The sequence below is a fragment of the Melanerpes formicivorus genome, unplaced genomic scaffold (genome assembly GCF_026170545.1).
Source record: "Melanerpes formicivorus ecotype bairdi unplaced genomic scaffold, bMelFor1.0.p_v2 SCAF_29, whole genome shotgun sequence".
NCBI lineage: Eukaryota > Metazoa > Chordata > Aves > Piciformes > Picidae > Melanerpes > Melanerpes formicivorus.
The window spans coordinates 8,922,042-8,943,279 of record NW_027142381.1 but is presented as its reverse complement, the minus strand read 5'-3'; the positions used below and the strand labels follow the sequence as shown (position 1 = coordinate 8,943,279).

Genomic DNA, 21,238 nt, shown 5'->3' with positions numbered 1-21,238 from the left:
CATGATGTAGGGAGGAGAGAAAGCAGCGCTTGAGCACTGCTGAGCTCTGCCTCACGGTCATCACTGACCCGGTGATCCTCCAGAGGTGCCCTGCCAGCATGAGTAAATCATGAGTCAGAGCAGGCAGTGAGACACTGGCACTATTTAAAGCACATCAGAATAACAAGTGGCAGCCTCATGTATCTGGCTATCTACTAAAAGAAATGTGTCCTCTTGTCTTTCTGCAGAGAATACCAGAGGAGCTAACCTTAGATGCCTTACTAGAAATGAATGAGTCCAAGGTGAAGGAAACCATGAAGAGGTGTGGTGCCAGAGACGAGGAGTGCTCCAGGCTCAACGGGGCCCTCAGCTGCTTGAGGAAGGTGACTGAATCAGGTACAGACTGCCCTGATGTTCTGTCTGCAGTTGGCTTCTTGGCAACCCAGCCCCCACCCTGCTTCCTTTCACACAGAATCAGAGAGTTCTTCCAGCTGGAAAAGACTTCTAAGATTATCAGGTCCAACCATTACCTACCTACCCACCAAGTCTGGTGCTGACCCCTGTCCCTCGGTGCCACAGTCTGCACACCCCTCAGTATTTGGCTGTTTTCTGTAACCAGGATCAGGTTGTGGCTCTTGGATGTGCATGAGGTTGCAATGATTTGGTTTTGACAGCAAGTCAGATAAATGGAAATAAATATATGTAGAAATATCCTCTCCTGCTCATTAGACTCTTACCTTTATTCCCTCTCTGCTCAGAGCTGTGTCTAATGCTCCAGTCAGTGCTCCATCATCCAGCACACATATCCATGACCTAATGAACACAGCCAGCTTTCTTGTAGGTAATCCCCTGCCCAAATATTGCCAGCTCAGAGTGCAGCTGTGATTCTGTTTGGCATTGCTTTGCTCAGAAGCCTGAGCAGAGTTCAGCTTGGAGGGGAAGAGCATTGCTCTGCCAAATCTTCATCACTGGGTAGCCTCTAGAGTTGCTTCACTTCTCCTTCCAACTGCTCACCTCCTGCTGTTCCTCTTTTGACTGCTAGAATTGATAGCATCGTTAGCCAAATGACAATAGGAGATTCAAGAGCTACAAAGAGCCCTCGAAAGGATGGGAAGGAGGGGACTGTGTGACTAGAAAGCCATGTGTTCAGCCTGCAAATGGCTCTGACCAAGGCATCTAAGATCAGTCGAGCTCGGGATTGCCAGAGTGCTGTTTCACCACCACCTTCCCCTGTCACCTTCCCCAGGCTGTGTTCAAAGGCCCTGTAAAAATCAATCTGTACAAGAGTGTTTCTCACAGCATGCTGGTACTAACCTGCATCAGATCTTTCTTTGTAGCAAGGATCAATCTGTCACTGAGAGGGGATGTTTCCTGTTGGTATTATGACAGTTCCTACCATTTGCAAATCACAAAGGTTAGTTCATGGAAAAGTCATCAAACAACTCAGCTGCACATTTCCTTTTTTCCCCCTAATCTTTCTTGTCCTGGGTTGTCAAATATTTCCCATCCACAGTGTGGCATCCCCAGGCATTGTTCAGCAGCCATGGTGTGCACTGCTGTAAAGAAATGGCATTTTTTAAAACCCAGGTGTTTGACCTCTTCTCAACCACTGACTGCTCAGCAGGACATCAGGCCCCGAGGCTTTGACTTTTCACCTTCATTTAAGCCATTAAGAGCATCTTTAAAACTAAGTCAGAGAGTTATCTTGATGAATTAAGCCTCTGAATTTATCCCAGTAATCTCTGCCTTCCCACTTTGATGCCTGCAGACCTCTGTACTTCCCCCACCCCCCCCCATTTAAATCCCAAATTGTCCCACAAGCTGCACTGGACTGCTCTGAACTACAGTGCTAGGTGTTGTAGAAGGACTTCTAGACACTGGGACATGCCAGAGAGAGAGGGAAAAGTGACAGAGGAGTACCAGGAGCTGTTAGACTCTCCTTGTATGCAGTCTGATGGCCTTTCTCAGTTCAAGAGGTGTTTAGCAGTTGTGTTGGCTAACAGAAGAGAGTTTCCTCTTTTTCCCAACGAGCAGTCTAAAGGCAGGCAGGGAGCCAGGCTGGATGTGCAGCTCTGTCTAGACAGGTTGGCACCAAACCCACAGGGTGTGCAGATCCCATATTCTTCATCAGAGCCCCAAGCTGTTCAAACTCAGCCCACCTTGGAACACAGGACCTGAGTCTAGCTTTTGAGGTACACGGCTGCAGAGAGGAGGGAGGGGACTAAGTTGCTGCTTTTCTTGCTTTGAAGTGTCCTTTAGGCAGGGGAGGAGAAACTGAGCTGCGCCTTGGCTGGTGGGTGCAAAGCAGGGGGAACAGCCTGCAGCAGCAGGATGTGGGGGGTGTGTACCTTGGCCTTTGCTTTCTCATCAGCCCCTAACGTGTCTGTGGTCGGTGGCCAGGTGGGGAGCTGAAGGACGATGTGCTGCTGAACCTGCCCGAGGCACGCCGTGAGAGCAGCTCCCCGGGCGCAGCCGAGACCCCCTGCTCCTCCACGCCTGCCTGGAGCCCCTCTGCCCTGCACCTGCCCAAGGGCAGCAGCCAGCAGGCACGCTCTGTGTCTGTGTCTACAATCCCATCTGCAGACTCCCTGGCCTCCAGTCATGGACCTTCTATCTATGCAGAAAACCTGCTGGACCCTTTTGCCTTCCCCGCACACAGCGGCAGGTTAACCCCACGGACTCCTCACAGCATCACCATCACTCCTCCAACCACCCCTCAGACCAAGAGGAGACACAAGTTGAAGCCACCACGGACTCCTCCTCCCCCTTGCAGGAAGGTTTTTCAGCTGCTACCCAACTTTCCAACCCTCACCAGGAGCAAGTCCCACGAATCACAGCTGGGAAACAGGATAGATGAAGTTCCTCCAATAAAGTAAGCACGGAGCTCCCACCTCCCCGTGGGCTTCTGCATGCCACAGGGCATGCAGAGCTCCACTCTGGCTCTGTGTGAGAGCTGCTGTCCAGCTGCCTTCTCCTGCTGGCCCTGTAGCTTGAGAAGCTGTATCAGGGAGATGTCCTAAGATAAGCACAAAGCCTCTTTGTTAGTAGTGGAAATGTGTTTGAACTGCTCTGAAATTGCCCCTGCAGGGGAGGCTGGGCTGCTGCTGCTGCTGCTGCTGCTGCTGCTGCAGCTAAAGGGCCTCAACCAATTTTTCTCAAGCCTCTTACACTCAGTTGCACCTACTGCAATTCTCCTCTGGCCTTAAAGTGTACTCCCCAGTTCAGGTGGCTGGTATCCTTTGATGTTCTTATCTTCAGATGTATTTTAGCTGCCACTGCAGGTTTTAAAACACGTTTACTGCAGTACACTCAGCTGTAGCTCCACAGCAAGACACATGGGCTCAGGCTACACCTTTGTTTGGCCTGATCCAGGCTCTGAGATACACTTTTCTGTGTGGGTAGGATGGAAGACATTCATCTAACATGGAACTGATAGGTGCAACTGGGAAAGAAATGTGCCTTCCAAACTCTGGCTCTCCCTAAACATCACAGAGCAGGCACTGGATCAGTGCAAGACCACCTGGGAGAATTCAAAGAGCTGGTTCTGCTCAGGACCTTTGAGCCAAAACTGCATTTTTCTGTAAGGGAATGTGGCCCAGCTGAGGGTGGGGCTGAGCCTTTGGGGTGAGCCTCAAGAGCAGAGGGCTGTGCTTTGCTGCTGCAGCACTGCGTTGCCTGCTGCCTGGCCTGAGAGCCCTCTGGCCGTGGGCAGCCTTGCAGGCAGGGCAGCTTTCTGCCTATGAACTGTGGCCAAACCCTGCAGACTGCTGAACCTCTCCATGCAGCAAGGAAGCTTCTGTGGCCAGTGCACAGCTTTGTTTTGAAGATCAGGGCTGGGCCACCTCATTTAAACTATCCTTACCCTGAAAGGTTGGACTGGGTGATCCTTGAGGTCCCTTCCAACCTGGTATGCTTACCAATCTATCAATCAGTGGCAAGAACTTGGCTCTGCTGGGATCCAGGACCTCTGACAGGAGTTACCTGGGATTCAGGCACTCCATGGAGCCTGCCAGCTGACTGAGCTGTGCAGCCCAGCAGCACTTCCCACCTGCAAGCCACAATTCAGGTGCACTCTGGTACACTTCACTGACAGGCTGAAGCTGTGCCCAGCAAAGACTGCCGTGTGCAGACAGCAAAGTATTGGCTGTGCAGCACCTTCAGGAGCCTGTGCATGACCAGAGATGTTTGTACACCTGCCAGCAGAGGCTGCAGGAAGGGTTTTCAGCTGCAGCAAGGTGTGTATCCTGTCACATGCATACCAAGACATGATTTTTTTCTCTCTCTCTCTAGGTTCGGTAAGAGACTTTTGCAGGGCTGTCTTCATTTCATGGCTGAGAGAGAAGAACTTCCCCTTGTCAGCCTCTGGAGCTCCTCAGGAGGGCTTTCTGGCCCAGAGCTGCTGTTCAGTGCAGCAGGAGCTTGGCCTGCTGGAGGGCTGCAGGATGGTTACCTGGTCCTTTCTGTACCTGGTGTTTCTTCAGCTGCCCAAAGCCAGGAAAAGGATTGCTGATGGAGTTGAAGCAAGGGGTTTGGGTGTAGCTGCGTGGCTGGGACTTCAGACAGCTGTTACTGACGCCTCTTGGTGCTAGAAACAGCATTTAGTGCCTTTGGGTGGTCACTGCCAGGTGTCTCTGTAATGAAGTTAGTTGTGTGCAACCCGAGGAATGCTTCAGCCTGGATGTGGAAGGCTTCCTCTGCTGCTCCTGTGTTCATGCCTCACAGCACTGGGATCTGTGTTTTTATCCAGCCACTTGGGCTTTAGCTGGCCTAATGTGACCATGGGTGTCTGTCTCAGACACAACCTGTCACCTTGGAAGCCAGCACAGACAACCAGGCATCTTGGAAAGTGCCCCAGCTCTTTGTAAAGCATAGGCTATAGAAAGCAGAAAAGGCAATTCCAGCACCACACAGCTGTCTGATGCCCTTCCAAACAAACAAAACAACACCCCAGGAATTATTTTCAGCAGGGAAAAGAGCCTAAAAAGCAAACTATGAAATGGAAATGCAAGCAGAAATGGGAGCAGTCCTCTGGGGAGGGGATTCATGCAGCAGGCCAAAACCAAACAAGGCATTACAATAAATGCAAGGAGAAGAATGTTGGTGCTGCTCTGCACCTCGGCATGTTGCCTGTTTTGAGCTCTCTACTGTAGCTCTTTTCAGTCCCATTCAGTTCCAAACTTTATCACCTTCCCTGGGACTCCTCAGTAGGGATTCAGCCTGCTTGACTGTTGTCCTGTGATTAATTCAGAGGACTCTGCATTTGGAGGGCCTGAGCAGCAATGCTCCTTGGGAAAGGCTGCTGTGAGGTGCTGAAGACCACAGATGGCTTTGAGAGTGCACTGAAACAGTGATAAAGAAGAATCTGGTGCCATCTAGGGTCAAAGAAAGAGAGTGGATTCTGTAAGCCTCGACAGTGTCCAGGCTCGAAGCTGTGTTGGTGTTTCCAGATTCCAGCTTTCTCCACATTTGCAGCCTGGCTGGAGGATGTAGTTCAGGACATGTGCCAGAATCTGAGCACTTGAGAGCTCTTGAGGATGAGGAGAGCTGGCCTGGCATGCTGAAGCCTCTCCCCCTTTCTGCACTTATCAGCTAGCTGAGTCATCTCACAGCAATGTTTGTATTCTTCTGGGTCACACTGGCCCTGTTTATAAAGCAGAGGTGATCATTTGTCAGTGCAAAAGAGCATGCTGAGGTCTGCTGACTCTGCATGAAAACTGGGGATGGGGGGTGAGGTGTTTGTGGGGAACCAGTGGGGAGGAAAGTCTGGCTTTCCACTTTGGGAACAGCCTAGACCTAACCAGATGAGCTTCTGTAGTCCCTAAACAGAACCATTCTGATTTCACAAACATCAGGAGAAATGGTTTCACCCCCAAATCTCACCTCACACTGCCTCCAGATGAAAGCAAATCAAACAGTGGTTACCTAGCAGTAGCTTTTCAGCAGAGGACAAGCCAGGATCAGCTGTGCTGTAGCAGTGTCCACCACAGTGATTGCTTTCTGGCTAGACTGGCAGGCACCCTTGTGAGTAATGCTTCCCTAAAACCTCCTTTTGTCCTCCCCAGAGCTCTCCCAAGGATCCCCTCAAATGGTACGAAGAGACTTTGGCTTAGCTGTAACACACAGGTAAGCAGCACCTGCTCTGGCTGCCACCGAGGGAACAAGCTGAGGGCTCAGAGCAGGGCAGGATCCTTTCTAGTGCTCCTGGCTCAAAGATAGGTTTGAAGTTGGGTCAGGAGCCTCACTGACCAGGTCCAGCCTTAGCTGTGTGTCTCAGCTTCTTTCCTTTTTGATGCATGCACCTGAAATCCTTTTTCACAAAGCCAGCTGACTCGTGGCTGTGCTGAGTGGAGAGTCAGCACTGGGAGTGTTGTGCACGGGGCCCAAGCACAGCAAAAGTGTGGCAGTGCTACAGATGTGTACAGATGTGCTGCCTCCTCCCTACCGGGCAAGAGCAGACACTGACCTCCTCCTCCCTTTCTGCATCCCCCCTTCCCAAATCCAAACCACAAGGGGGCCAGCGAGTTCTAATGCCCAGCCCACCCTCTGTGTGCTGACCCTCCTGTCCCCTGTAAACTGGGGCCCAGCTCTACCAAGATGTCCAGCACCGTGTGGCATGTCCTGCTGCCCTGAGGGGGGGCACCAGTGACTGACCTGCACTGGCAGTGTGTGCATTGTGCTCCCTCTCAGAGTGCTTGCTTGTATCATGAGGTGAAGCCCAGGGGGTTTGTGGCAGGAGCTGATACTCTGTCACTTGGGTACCTTGGGCTGCGTGAGGCTTCCCAGAGGACCTTCTGGAGATGTGATGCTGTTGTGCACACCCTGTCTGAGACGCCTCTGAGCACCTCTCAGCCCTCCTCCCAGAGTGGAGGGCTACAAGAGGCCAGCAGCCTGGGTGGCAGCCTTCTCTCAGTTGCTTTGGAGCAGAAAATGAGAAGGCTTTCCCACACCCCCTCTGCCCTTCCCAGGAGCCTGTCCACACCTACCTGCAAATGCTGCTTTGCCTTCAGGCGCCTCACTGTACAGCATTCCCCCCCCTCCTTGTCTCTACTTAGGTTCTCTACCAAGTCTTGGTTGTCTCAGATCTGCCAAGTGTGTCAGAAGAGCATGATGTTCGGGGTGAAGTGTAAGTACTGCAGGTGAGCACCCAGGGATGACCTTCCCCAGGGCACTTTGCGTTTGGTTCATTGCAGCCTCGCAGGGACACCTCTCCCTTCCTCTGATGCACTCTTAGCAGTGGCATCGTGCTGCCAGCCAGCTTCTGGACTGGCACAGGGATGCTTTGGCACAGTTCATGTGTTGGGTTGGCAGCCTGACACACAAACGAACCGAATTTGCTTCCTGCCCAGCCGTGGGCAAGCCTTGGGGTGGGGTAGCTGAGGGCTTCAGTTTTGCTTCACTGCCTGGGTTTTCAGACCAGAGCTCTGGGATTTATAGTGCTTCCCTGTGGCTGGCTGAGAGTCAGTGAAGGTAACCAAACGAACCAAATCAGATGCTAAGATATGTATATGGCTTTCATTAGCCTAATGACATCCATAATAGGGTTCTTCATCTGCATGCCTGCTGCTCTGGGGCCCGGAGCATTCCAGAACTCCCTCTGAGATTAGCATAAGAATTACAAATTAAGGGCAGGCTTCCTCTTTTTGGGCTAAAGAACAAGTTGCTATTTAACATCTAATGTTTCTCTTTCAGATTAAAATGTCACAACAAATGTACTAAAGAGGCACCTGCGTGTAGAATATCCTTCCTTCCCAGTGAGTGACTTTCTGCAGATCCTTAGCATTTCAATGGGGTTGGTGGGATCACCAGGAGAAAAAGTCTGATTAAAGCTTTTCTCTCCCTCCTCCGACCTGTTTTCCAGTCACAAAAATCAGAAGAACAGAGTCTGTCCCTTCTGATATCAACAACCCAGTAGACAGACCAGCAGAACCGCAGTTTGGCACTCTTCCCAAGGCACTCACTAAAAAGGTACCTGGTGGCTGAGTGACTCTTGTGCCTGTGACTGAGGCGCTACAGTAAGGAGAGGTGGCAGCAGTGTCTTGCTGGATGGAGCGAGAATGGCTCCTTGAGCTTTCACGTTGCAAGGAGACTTCACTATGTGACGTTTTCTCCTTGTAAAACACAGGCTGTGCACAGCCCTCGCTGCCTGCTCTCTTAGAGGAGCTAGGCTGTGACTGACAGCTTCCCTTTCTCTGCTGTGCTTTCCCTTTCCCTGAGGAGAATTCCTTCTCGTTAGCCATTTCTCACGAGTGACTCTCCTTGCTTTGCAGGAGCACCCACCAGCAATAAACCATCTGGACTCCAGCAGTAATCCTTCTTCTACAACCTCATCCACACCATCTTCCCCAGCACCCTTCCAGTCTTCCAACCCTCCCAGTGCAACCCCTCCCCCAAACCCCTCCCCTATGGGCCAGAGGGATGGCCGGTTTAACTTCCCAGGTAAGCTTGGCTGTCTCAGGAGACCTCTGCCAGGATCAGAATTGCCTCTGTGTGAGCAGAGGCTAACCAGGGCGTCAGGGGTAGCTGCTGGTTGCTGAACACATGGTGGTGTCTTAGGCAAGGTGTGAAGGGCTGTCTTCAGTACCTGGTAGAAGACAATACTCAGGTCTTACAAGTTCTGAAGTGGTATCAGCAAGATCCCCTTTGTAGGAGACAGGTTTTTAATGAATGTTGGCACCTTAGAATCACAGAACTGTCAGGGCTGGTCTGTCAAGGCTCATCCAGTTCCAACCCCCCTGCCATGGCCAGGGACACCTCACACTACAGCAGGTTGCTCAGAGCCACATCCAGCCTGGTCTTCAAAACCTCCAGGGATGAGGCTTCCACCACCTCCCTGGGCAGCCTGTGCCAGGCTCTCACCACCCTCACGGGGAAGAACTTTTTCCTCACATCCAATCTGCACCTACCCATTTCTGGTTTGGCTCCATTCCCCCTAGTCCTAAGCCCCCTGCTTAGAAGGGTTTGATTTTCTGCTTTCTCCTTCTCTGAAAATGACTAAAACAGCCACCACCAAAAGTTCCATTCTTCCTCCTCCCTTCTCTCATTGTACTGTACAATGCATGCTGCCTGCTCTGGTTGGTCCCCACTGGCTTTAAATCATGAGCAAAAGGTGAAAACTGAGAACTGGCAGGAGTTAGGGGGAAGGGAAGGGAAGGTTCCCCCCAGAAGGGAACCTACCACTCATTTCCAAACCATCTGGTGGGGAAGAGTTTAGCCCACAGACATCACACATTGGGAACCCACATCTGCATTCTTACAGTTGGTAGAGGTGAGAACCTCTGGCAAGGGCAAAGATCTGCAGAGTGAGGATAAATTTAATTCCCTGGCTCTGGAAATGCTGCTCAAGAGCTGCTCCACCCAGCCTTCAACATTCTGCATCCAGCTTTTGATCTGAGGGAAGGTTGCTGTTGCAGCCTGCTCCAAAAGAGCAGAAGCAGAGCCAGTTTGCTACAAGGGGTTTCGCTGCAGCTACTTTGTATTAGGACCTGGTGCTGAAAGGGACTGGAATTAGAACAGAATAATGCTTGCAGAGGGCTCACAAGCTGCAGCTTCTCGGGGTGCATCTGTGAAAAGCTGGAGACCTGAGAGAGCACCGAAGCAGCAACCTTCCCAGGGCCTGTTAGCAGTGCTGGGCTCTCTGCTCCTGCCACTGGCAGGCTGAGTGCCTGCCCACCGGAGCCTTTGCTTATTGGCAACAGAGCTCTCACTCGGGCAGTGTCATCTGTCACAAGCCCTCCAAAGTGCATGTGCTGAAATTCACCCCTCCAGCAGGCTGATAATCCACTAATCTGTTTCCCAGCCCTGAGCTGGGGCTAATTCACTGCCTGCACGTGGGGCACTGACCGATGATGCTCTCTAACTTGTTTGTCTTTGTTTCTTCTGTTTGGTTTTCTGCTGCTAATTTTTTTGTGTTGCTCTTCTTTTTCTTTCTTCTTTTTATTTTATTTTATTTTATTTTTTAAACCCCACAATTTAAACCAAACCAAACACAAAAAGCTGCCTACTACATTCAGCATAGACAACAGTTTATCTTCCCAGGTGAGTTGATTGCTTTAATTCTACTAACCAGCTTCTGCTGCCAAAGAGGAACTTGTTTGTAAACTTCTGCATGCTGCCCAAGAGCAATAATTCTGCTTTCTCCCCCCCCCCCCCTCAAAATATCTAAAGCAGCTCAGACTTTCTCTTATCTCAGTAGATAATTCAAGGTCTCTCTCACAGGAAGCAGGGATGTGATTTACATGCTGAGGTGGACTTGCATATGCAAACTTTTCTCAGCTAACTGTTTGTGACCCCTTAGAAACAGCTCCTTTGTTTCCCAGGTGAGGATTGATGCTGTGGGGCTGCCAGGGGCAGGTTGTTTATTCTGGATTCTGGAAGGATCTGCAGCCCAAGCTCAGCTGCCTGGGCACTGGTGCCACTGGCCAGACCCAGGTGCATTTGGAACACACAGCCTGCAGCAGAGATGAATCCAAACATCCTTGTTCTGTGAGGATTTGTATTTCTGCTTGTCCAAGACACCTTGAAGGTGTGTGAGCAGTCCACAGACAAGGACTGACCTTGCAAGATGTGACAGAGATGGAGGTGAATGGGAAGGCAGGGCCTGGGCACATGAGGAGAGATGAATGCAGTTGAGGTGAAAAGGAGTGGAAAACCTTACTGTCTGTGCTCGAGGTCACAGCTCCTGAATAAGAAGCAAATAATCACAGTTGCAATGTTAAAACTTCCAATCTGTAAGAGACTAAAGTGTAAAATTTCTGTCCCAAAATGTTTCTGCTTTCCCAGAAATTCCCAGTCCTGCACAGGCAGCACAGCCTCCAGAGACAGCTGCAGACACTAAGTAAGTACAGCTCTCAATGCCTTGATTTGCATAGTGGCTCCCTGCTGATCTTCAGACCAGTCTGAAAGTGCTGTGTCGTGACCAAACCTGAACTTGACAGCTGAGAGCTCACAGCACAACCTCAGCCAGCAGGGGTGGTGCTGGGATTGCCCCTTGGGCACAGCTTCCTTTGAACGGGGCAGGAAGAAGCCCATGCCTGTCACACCTGCTTTTGGTGAGGTTGCACTCCTGAGATCAGAGGGGTCTGAGGAAGTCAGGGAGCTTTACACAGAGCATGGCACACTTTGCTGCAAGCAAACAGCTTTTCAATGATCTGAATTGCAGGGCATGCCAACGTTTGTAGCCTACGCTGCCAGCACTCCCCACTGGAGGTGTTCCAGTGGCAGGAATGGAAGGCAGGGCAAAAACGTGGCTGTGCCACTGCCCCACCAATCCCTGCCAGTAATCCTTGAGAATCACATCCAAGTCTTTGTCCCTCATTTGCTAAAGTAAGCTTAGAAAGTCCTCATCTGTGAAGGGTTGCAGTAGTTGCCTTGTTCTCTGACCTGCTCAGGTGCTAGCAAGATCTGCTCTCTGGTTTTGCTTCTTTCCATTCCCCCTGAAGCAGTTCCCTTTGCTAGCTGGGGTGGGCACACAACTCTTGTATTCACTGTGAACCTGAACCTGTCTTCTCTTGCCAGTGCCCAGCAGCAGCCAGACACAGATGGAATTCAGTGTGAAGCAGAGGTATGTTGCTGGCTTGCCCTTTTGTAGCCTTCAGGAATGACTTTATCCATGAGGTGTACCTCCCGAGCTGGAGTCAAATGTGAACATCCAGCCCTCTGAAGCTCTCTCAGAGCAGCCTTTGCTGCTTCTGCCCCTCAGGTGGGACTCTCAGCATATGTTTCCCTTCTCTTTTTGTGAGCAGGTGGAAGAACCAGAGACTAATAAATCAGAGCCTGAAGATGATGAGGATGAGGTGGAAGATCTGCCAAACAGGAGGCCGCACTTGCAAGGGATGATTTACCGCAAGCCCAGCCAGACCAGCGTCTACCTGCAGGAGTGGGACATTCCCTTTGAGCAGATTGAACTGGGGGATCCCATCGGCCAAGGGCGCTGGGGGAAGGTTTACAAGGGCAAATGGCACGGGGAGGTGGCCATCAGGCTGCTGGAGATCGATGGGAACAACCAGGATCATCTCAAGCTCTTTAAGAAGGAAGTGATGAACTACAGACAGACCCGGCACGAGAACGTGGTGCTTTTCATGGGGGCATGCATGAACCCTCCTCACCTAGCCATCATCACCAGGTAAGGACAGGGCATCTTCATGCTATTTATAATGTACAGATGCCAAGTGATTTATGACAGTCATAGTCCACATAGATAGAAATGGATTTATTTATTCCCTGTAAAAGTAAACCTCTCACTGCAGTCAGGAGGTGGCCAGCTGCGAATGCAGGCTGTGCTGCTCAGGGTCCTGGACACCAGAGTTGGCTCCTGGTAGGGAATGTGTAACATTTGTTGGCAATTTTGGCTTTGAATTATTGCAGAAGAAAACTCAAAGGGCAGGAGAAAGAGACAGAACTGGAACAGGCTGTTTTGCTGCCTTGTGCCTCCAGATGGTTCCAGTTCAGCCAAGTGACAATAAGTGTGTGAGGCTGATAATGCAACAGTTCCTTTGCTGATAAGGCAAAAATGTTCCTTCAGTTCAATCAAAACTTTTTCCTTCAGTTTTCAGTGTTTATTTGAGGTGAGGACCATTTAGCTCTAGATAACAGCTTTGGGGGATGCTCAGATGCAGGCTGGATTTCAGTCAGGCCAAGGGCATGCTGCTCCCACAGCCTGGCCAGCGAGGTTCTTAGTCATTTCTGATTGCCAATTCCAAAAAGAGTTTCTTGCCCCAGTGAGCAGCAGCAGAAGCTGGACTTGGGATGTCAGAGCAGCATGACATCAGCTGGGTCTCTGAATAATACAGAAGCATTTGTGGCATGTCCTTGAGCATGCTTTAACAATAGGTCTCCTGTACATGTGCACACCCACACAGATGTAAACTGGTTGGGTCCTTGAAGTTCTCCGGAGTGGCATTTCCCAGCGGTGGGAGAGGGCTCTCAGCACGATAAGAAAACCAGCTGCATGTCCACTGTTCCACTCTGATTTCCCTCCAGTGCTTTAAAGACCTTTTCAAGGCTCCTTGTTCCCCTTTCCTGTAGCTTCTGCAAGGGGAGGACTCTCCACTCCTTTGTGCGGGACCCCAAGATATCCCTGGACATCAACAAGACCAGGCAGATCGCTCAGGAGATCATTAAGGTGAGGAGGGGGCTCTGTGCTCGTGGAGACATCTGTGTCTCAGTGCCCCAGCAGGAGCTTCGGGGCTGCAGAGGTTCTCTGAGGCTCAGGAGCCCAAGAGGGTGTGCAGCAGGAGATGCTCCAAGTGCTGATTTAGTGGGCAGTAAGCTAAAGGCCTGTAGGGAAAGGAATGGAGCCTTGGCTTGTCAAGGAGGGGCTGGGGAGGCAGAACTCAGCTAAAGAGCAATGAAGAAAGATGTGCAGGGCAGGTTTCCTCCCCAGTGCCTTCTCTTTGCTAGCAGCTGCAGCCAAGGTGACTCCTGCAGGAGATGGCATTTTTTCCCAGGCCTGCTCAGTGCTTTCTGTGCTTTTAGTATTTCTCCAGTGAAGAAGCATTTCTGAAGCTGCAGTTTCCTTCTTTTCCTGGCAGAAACAAGCCTATGAATGTAGTGAGCAAGCCTGGGTCAGTACATCATTGCTCTTACACATACACACTGCTTCAGGATTGTGAAGTCCACAGCTACTTAATGCATGAACTAAGAGTACCCTTCCAGCAGCCCCACCCTGCAGGGGATGGAAAGCAGCTCAGAGGCTGAGCACTGAGATCTGCTCCCTTGCAAGGCTTCCCTTGCACCCTCCCTGCACAAGTCAGACAGCTGCTGTGTCCCCACTCACAGTGAATCATTCCTACTGCAGTGATGAGGAGGCAAAGGATGCCCAGGCCTGTGCATAGTGAACCAAAGTCTCCATCTGTGTGTGTGCTCCCCAGGGCATGGGCTATCTCCACGCAAAGGGGATTGTGCACAAGGACCTGAAGTCCAAGAATGTTTTCTATGACAATGGGAAAGTGGTGATCACTGACTTTGGATTGTTTGGAATCTCGGGTGTGGTTCAGGAGGGAAGGTAAGTGGAGGTTTCAATGCATGGTCCACCTCTAGAATGAGAACTAATGAGCAGGTAGACAGAGGCTGTGATGCCTTGCACAGTCCAGGTGAGGGCTGTGGGTTGCTTTGGTGCATACCTCACACCTCTGGAATATCCACTTGGTTTTCTTTTGTAGCAGAGTCCTTTCTACAGCTCCCATAGCAGCTTGCTGGCAGGTTATGTATGGAGTGGGACTCAGAACACAGAACAAAGAAAACCTGAAGCCCAAGAATGAGCTGGAGAGTCAGGCTAACACAGGCCTGGTTCTTAATACAGCAAGAAAGCCAGAAAGGAAATGTCAGGGAAAATGTTTGAGTAAATGAAGTCAAGGCTTTAGGTGGAGCACAGAGAGGGTCACTGTGCTGCTTCTGGCTTAAGCAGCAGTTGCAGTGCCACTTCTTGCTTTTGGATCAGGAGGGAGAATGAGCTGAAGCTGCCTCATGACTGGTTGTGCTACCTGGCCCCTGAGATCGTTCGTGAGATGGCCCCTGGGAAAGATGAAGACAAGCTGCCCTTCTCCAAAGCTGCAGACATCTATGCCTTTGGGTAAGAGAGGGACAGCCAAGAGCACCGTGGGAGCTTGCTAAAATGAGCTTTGTTACAGACCTGAGCCCTGTGAGCCAGGGCTCCTCTGCTCACAGGCTTGGGACTGTCGCTGGGATGCTCTTTCCTCCCCTACTACAAAAGTCAGGGGTCAGAGGCATGCAGGAGGGAGTTGCAGCACAGCCTCCTTACACCCTCCAGGGCTTGGCTTGTCTGAAGGATCTGGAGCAGGGTTGGGGTTTGTATCTTTCTTAAGAGCAGGCAAAGCCTTGATTTGTCTGTTGATGTTGCAGGACCGTGTGGTATGAGCTGCAAGCAAGAGAGTGGCCTTTCAAGAGCCAGCCTGCAGAGGCACTCATCTGGCAGATCGGGAGCGGCGAGGGAGTGAGACAAGTCCTTGCCACTGTGAGCCTGGGGAAAGAAGTCAATGTGAGTACCTCAGCTGCAGCAGTCCTGCTGCACAGCTGCTCCCCAGGAAAAGAGGCAGCTGCTTAGACAGGAGATTTGTTTGTGTTAGAACTCTAAAGGGCAGGAGAGAGAGAGAGCACAGATTTCGAGTGGGGCAGCAGGTTAGGTGCTAAGCTTCTGCCCACAAGCATCAGGCAGAGCGGGCGTGCAGGATGCTGTGAGCATGGCCAATGGCTCCATTAAACACCCCCCTGGCTGGGCTCACACAGATCACAGTGCTGGGTCTGCAGTTGACCTGTGAACTGAATGGAGATAATGAGCCCCAAATCTCCTGTGCAGGAAATTCTCTCCGCCTGCTGGTCGTTTGATCTCAGCGAGAGGCCCAGCTTCACTGTCCTCATGGATATGCTTGAAAAGCTGCCAAAGCTGAACCGGCGACTCTCCCACCCAGGCCACTTCTGGAAGTCTGCTGAGTGAGTATTTGCTGCTGCTACAGAACGTTGGTGCTGCTCCAAATTGGATTATCCCTGTGTTTTGTTTGGCCTTCCCCGGGGGCTGTCGGAGCCCTGGGGGGAGCGCGGCAGTGTGCTGTTCCGCTTCCCTGGGCGCTGGGAAATGCTGCAATTAAGTCGGTGTGCTTCAGACAGTTCATTTCCTACTTGAAGCTATTTGCCTCCTTCCTTCGGTAGATTGTTTATCCAAGCTGCCTGTCTGGTTTCAGGGAGCATCCACCACCAGTGTTGCCCCCAGAGTGGTTAGAATTTCCCCCCCACAGGGGCTGGTACTGAGTGAGGAAGGGAAGGACCAAGGTGCCACTGCTTCCCTGTCAGCCTGAGATGTCAGATTTTGGGAGAGAGTCCTAAGTCCATAGCCTTCCTCAAGGAGCATGTGGGGAAAAAATATCCATCCCCCTCCTCCTCCTCCTCCTTTTTACAGGAGAGAGCCCCATTTGCACTGGCAGATAAAGAAATGCAGCATTCATCCTGACTCAGTAATTGACTTCTGGGGAGGGACCAAAGCAAGTTGTAATCACATGTCAAGGGACTGAGAGATGATGAAGGTGCAGGAAACTGACAGCTAGGAACAAGTGGCAATGTTTGGACTGAATCTGGTTGGAATAAGGTCAAGATCTGCACCAAGGGAAGCTCAGTCAGAAGTCAGTGTAAATCCTTGTCAGCCTGTGATACTTTCAGAGTCAGTTTCTGTGTCACAGCTGGGGAGGAAAAGTCTGATAGGATCAACTGTCAGAACTGGAAGAGGTCCCTCAAAGCCTCTGAGCGTACATCCCAGACAGACCAGACCTGAAAACTCATTCCAGTTCAGGCTGGGTGAGCATAACACCACAAAGCCTAAGACTTTCAGCCTCCCTTCTCACAGCTAACCTGTCCCTCAGAGCAGGTCGGTGCCCAGTTTCACTCCTACCAGAATCAAGTGGAGGCACAGCAGGGACAATTTCTGGAGCCAAGAGACAGAAAGCCCCATCAGACGTGTGTGCCCATTTACCACCTTCTTCACTCAGTGCTTATCTTCATCTGCTGCCCCTCTAACATTGATTTGCTCTGTTTGGATGTTTACTCTACCCCTTTGCATTCCCCTAACCCTTCCTGCACAACCTTATCACAACTAACCAAGGGCTGCCGTTTGCCTGCGTGGTGGCTGCCGCAGCAGTTCGTGCTGTGGTGGCTGGGCTTTGGCTGGGGCTTTGTCACTATTTGTCCCCTGTGCAGTTTCCCCACCGTGCACTTGGGTCCCTGACACATCCCCATGGCTAAGAGCTGTGAGTGTGGGATGCTTCTCCCTGGCTCTGGCCTCACCTCTGTATAAAAGGAGACTGTTGGCAGCAAGCTCTGAGCGCTCACCACCTGCTCTCTGATGAGCAGAGCTCTCTGGGGTCTTGCCTGCACTAGGCAGGGAGGTTTGTGTATCAAACACCCCTTTAGAAAGGCACAACAAAGGGCTGGGCTGGTCTTACCTGGGGTAGTTATTCTTTGCATCATCAGAGCCTGCCCCTGTGTGCTGTGACACTGCCAAGGAGTCTTCCTGCAGCCTCCCCACTCACTGCTCCTGCAGAGCTGTCACAGCTGCCCCTCAGTCCTTGGGACTGCAGTTGTCTATAGTTCTTGAAATAAGCACTTAAAGGGAAGCCAACAAAATCTAAGATGAAAAATGGACCTGTATGTGATTGTTTCTTATCAGGCCTTCAGTCTGAATTGCAACAAACCACCATTTTTGTTCCTTTTCTGGCCTGAAGCATACCAAGCCCTCTTGGTGGCACAGCTTGTGTTGGCCAGGTCTGCACCCAGCTGCCTCTGCTTGTGCTTCTCCATCATCCATTGCTTAAGTCATCCACCCTCACCTGTGACATTTCCCCCTCGAGGGCTGTGTTAAAGCCATGCTGTGCTATGCTATGAAGGCAGCATCTCTTCTGCCAGGAGCTGTGCAGGGTGCAGCAGTGTCCTTTGGGAATGTTTTCCCTGCAGAAGCAGGCTGCGCCCCAGCACTGTGGCTCTGTGAACACCTCCCTGCCCCATTTCTCTGTGCAAGATCCACTCGTGCTGGGTCATTAGCTGCTGACTGCTCTGACATCTTTGCACCTGCCTAACCTGACCCCACAGAGCAGCCAGGGCCCAGGCTCGCTGCACATTCCCCAGCACACAACCAGGCTCTCTCCTTGGCACTGAAATGAAGCCACGCTTCCCATCTGGGCGGCCAGGCCAGGAGAGTGCAGCATTCCAGAGCAGGCTGCCAGCTGATCCTTTTGGATTAGTGTTTCCATAGGGAGCTGCTCTTGAGCAGCTGCAGAACAATGTCTGTGTAGGAGCTCCCCTCATTACTTTTGCCTGGGTAGACAGACCAGCCCCCCCGCCCTGCACCCCCACAAGTGGCTCAGCACTTTGCATCCATTGCTGCTTTTCCTCTGCTCAGTGCAGTTAATGGAGAAGTGCTTTAAGTGTCAGTGTTAATTAGCAGCATTGACAGCTGCATTAGTGCTCATTGAAAGGCAAGAGCAGGCAGCTCAGTCGGTGTTCATCCCCTGCAGACTGTTCTATTCCAGTCACGCTGGGAGCCTCTCCTCGAAGCTGTGCCAGCCAGAGCCCTGCTCAGACTCAGCCCCCCCGGGGACACGCTCAGGTCCCCTCGGGCAGCAACTCCGGGAAGCAGCGCGGCGCTAACCCCCTCCTCCCCTGCTCTCTTCTAGGGTGCCCTTTGTCCTGAGTGGTTCTCAAGGGCTTGCTTTCAGTAATTGCAAACTAACTCTCACCCTGTCTTTTTCCCTCCCCTCCCGTGTTTCTCTGTAGGTTGTAGCTCCTGGTGCAATAACGGGCTCCACCTTGCATGCTTCCATGTGTTGTACCCTAACCGGCAGCCTGGACAATCACCTTCCATTTACAAAAGCAAAACCAAACCACGAATTAACCCCTGGACATAACCAACACTTTATCCACGTTCTCCTTTTCTGCCTTTCCTGCTTGGTGTGGGCTGTTAGCTTGAATAACAACTCCTGTCTGCAAGAAGTTACTGTCTAACAACGTGGCCACCTTTCACTCCTGAAGCATTTCAGCAGCTGCACCTTCCTCCTGGCAAGGCTCTGGTGATCTGCTCTCTGACTAACCAGCTGCCAGCAGCAGCAGCCACTGCTGCCTGCCCTGCCCGGCACCTCGGGGCTGTCCTGATGCTGCTGTGACTTGTGCATGTCCTGCCAGTCTCAGGGGGCAGAGGGGTGCAGGCTCCCAGCTGCAGTCTGAGGTGGTGCCTGTCGTCCTTAGCGCTCGGCTGGGGGCTTGGGGACTGAGGGCAATCAGGGACATTTGCACAGGCACAGCCCCTGACTGAATGCTCCACTGCTGGGACCAGACCTGTCCAGAGCAGGACCAGCCACGGTGTTGTGTGAGAGAGGAGGAAAGCGAGAGCTCCCCTTCAGTTCCTCCTCCTCCTCCCCTTGCAAAGCCAGTGCTGTGAATTCAATCCTTTGCTCCTGTTTACATCCCCTGTTCAGCAAAATGTCCAACCCAGCGCTGGGGGTTGCAGAGCTGCAGGTGACACAGCAAATATGTGCCTTTCAGAAAAGGTCTTTCTTTCAATCCTGTTTTGGAGGGGAGAGGATAGGGACAGAGGAGAATGCACCAGGGAGCTTTCTGCTGTCTTCAGCAGGGACAAGCACAGCCCCCTTCTCTCAGAGCCTCCTGCCAGCTCTCCAGGCTGGCTGCTCAGGGAGGCAGTTTGAAGTCAAGGATGGTTCCAGCCATGCTCAGGGTGAGGGTGAGAGGAAGGACATCTCTGTGTGCTCACTACAAGCCCATGAGGAGGAGCCAGTGGCTTTGGGTTGGTTCTGTTGGGGTGTTACAACACACTGAAGCACCTTGCCAGAACACCCCTTTTTCTGTAACTCATTTTTCCTTCCCTTCTACTCCAAGGAACCCAAGTGCCCACAGAGGACAAGTGTTGGGCATCTGCCCCCCTTAGGTACTGGGGAAAGCCTCCAGCTTGAGGCCAGTCAGCTTTGTGCTGTGTGTTTGCCCTGGTGAGGTCAGCAGGAGTGAGTTCACATGTTAGTTACTGCTTAATTACTTAAGCCTCTTTGCTGGGTGATCCCAAGTTGTACTGGGTCAGAGCCTAACCCCTTTTAGTCCCTTTTGTAGGACTGTGGCTTTGTAAGAACAACTAGAAATAAATAACTCTTCCCCTCCCTTCTCCCCTCCCTCCCCACTCTTTTCAGCATTAACAGTAGCAAAGTTGTCCTGCGTTTTGAGAGGTTTGGCTTGGGAATCCTGGAGCCCAGCAACCCCAAGCTCTAGCTCGGTGTGTCACTGTCTGAGACAGCCCTGCCTGCTCCTCACACGGCACCAGAAACCTTCACTGCACCCTCCCAGCGCTGGAGCTGGGGCAGCCCCGGCCCCACGCCGCGCCGCCGGCAGCGCCCAGCCCCGCGGTGCTGGCCCCGGCTCCGCTGTGCCCCACAGCAGCAGCCCCTGGAGGAATGTTTACAGGATACTTTTGTGTGAACTCTATTTTTTTAAACATAATAAAGGATGAATCCAGCCTAACTACAGCCATTCTCCAATAGCACTGAGAGAGAGATCTGTTGCCAGTGCCCTGCCGTGCCCGGGAGCTCTGCAGGGGGGCTGGGAGCAGGGACCTGGCTGCTCTCGGAATAGAGATGGAGCTGGGGTGAGGGCTTGGAGTTCCAGGCTCCACTTTGCATTGCTTGAGGTAAAAATCCATTTATTGCATCAGGATCTGCCCAAACCAGCCACTGAGAGAGCTGTGTGCCCTGCTCTGGCAGGGGGTGGTTGGATGAGATGATCTTTTGAGGCCCTTTTCTGCCTCCAGACTTGCAGGCACAAGTTGTGGTCTCCTGACCTGGCAGAGCTGCTGGAGATGCAGCACTGGCCAGCCAAAGTCCACTCTTGCTGCCCCAGGCACCATTTCTGCAGGGAGAGGCAAGGGAGACAAGGGGAAAAGGCCTCTCTAAAGGATGTGTTCAGTAAGATCTTGATGCACAGAGCTTGCTAAGGGACCCAGAGTCACCCCCTACACACACAGAGTGTTGGTGGCTCCTGGGGCTGGGCTCATTCCAGTTTGCAAGGTGTGTGGTTTGAATATGCAGGAAGTGGGGGAAGGCCAAGGATGGCAGAAATCTTGCAGCAGGGCAAGCTGGATCTTGGTCTGGAGGGCCTGACTTGTTTCAAAGGTCAGCTCCTTCCCAGCCCCTCTCCAGCAGGTGCTGTGCAGGTTGCAGAGGAGACAGCTGCTCACACCTGATTACCACATTTAAGGGCACACCTGCATCATCCCACAAGCACTGTTAGCAGAGGCTCCTTTGTGCCTCCTCTTCACGTTCCTCTGCCAGCCAGGGCAGTGGAGAACCCCTCACACAGACCCCACTCAGATCCTGCCTGTCCTCACTGCACTGTCTTTTGTTGGGGCAATTCATTGGGACTCCCTGGAAGCCACCAATGTCACCTCTCCAACAGCACCAGTATGTCACACACACCCCCAGACTTTCACCATCATCACAAGGGGTTGATATGAGCAAAGGAGAGGAGCTGTGAGGCCTCTGCAAGGCAAAGAGACCAGCAGCCAATTTGGCTGCTTACAGGTGGGTGGCTGCTGTAGAAAACCAAGAGGCAAAAAGAATTCCTGAGTTCTGTTGAGCAGAGGGCTTCCTGCTGTGGCCTGCAGGTCTCCCACAGATGACCTCAATGTGTCTCAGATCCAGAGACTTAAAATCTGGTCTGGTGTGGTGTTCCTCACCTCCTTCCTCCCCCACCTTTATAAAGCAAA

The 21,238-nt window shown here is 51.9% G+C and overlaps 1 protein-coding gene across 3 annotated transcripts in view; it reads left to right on the top strand.

The window, feature by feature from the left end:
- The window catches only part of KSR1 (kinase suppressor of ras 1), a 61,055-nt gene extending 41,057 nt beyond the window's left edge, over positions 1 to 19,998 (top strand). The window contains exons 3-20 of one of the 3 annotated variants that reach the window (XM_068154921.1): positions 228 to 375; positions 2,380 to 2,851; positions 4,270 to 4,274; positions 6,042 to 6,102; positions 7,032 to 7,115; positions 7,669 to 7,730; positions 7,838 to 7,944; positions 8,247 to 8,415; positions 9,973 to 10,014; positions 10,759 to 10,813; positions 11,494 to 11,539; positions 11,721 to 12,100; positions 13,003 to 13,099; positions 13,848 to 13,981; positions 14,417 to 14,548; positions 14,839 to 14,974; positions 15,293 to 15,426; positions 19,671 to 19,998. In XM_068154921.1, coding sequence (XP_068011022.1) covers positions 228 to 375; positions 2,380 to 2,851; positions 4,270 to 4,274; positions 6,042 to 6,102; positions 7,032 to 7,115; positions 7,669 to 7,730; positions 7,838 to 7,944; positions 8,247 to 8,415; positions 9,973 to 10,014; positions 10,759 to 10,813; positions 11,494 to 11,539; positions 11,721 to 12,100; positions 13,003 to 13,099; positions 13,848 to 13,981; positions 14,417 to 14,548; positions 14,839 to 14,974; positions 15,293 to 15,426; positions 19,671 to 19,749 — 2,343 coding nt within the window. In that variant the 3' untranslated portion in view covers positions 19,750 to 19,998. Of the gene's footprint in view, positions 1 to 227; positions 376 to 2,379; positions 2,852 to 4,269; positions 4,275 to 5,739; positions 6,103 to 7,031; positions 7,116 to 7,668; positions 7,731 to 7,837; positions 7,945 to 8,246; positions 8,416 to 9,972; positions 10,015 to 10,758; positions 10,814 to 11,493; positions 11,540 to 11,720; positions 12,101 to 13,002; positions 13,100 to 13,847; positions 13,982 to 14,416; positions 14,549 to 14,838; positions 14,975 to 15,292; positions 15,427 to 19,670 lie in introns of those variants that run through there. The other 2 variants (XM_068154922.1, XM_068154920.1) reach the window with 2 other exon arrangements.
- Positions 19,999 to 21,238: the final 1,240 nt, after the last annotated feature.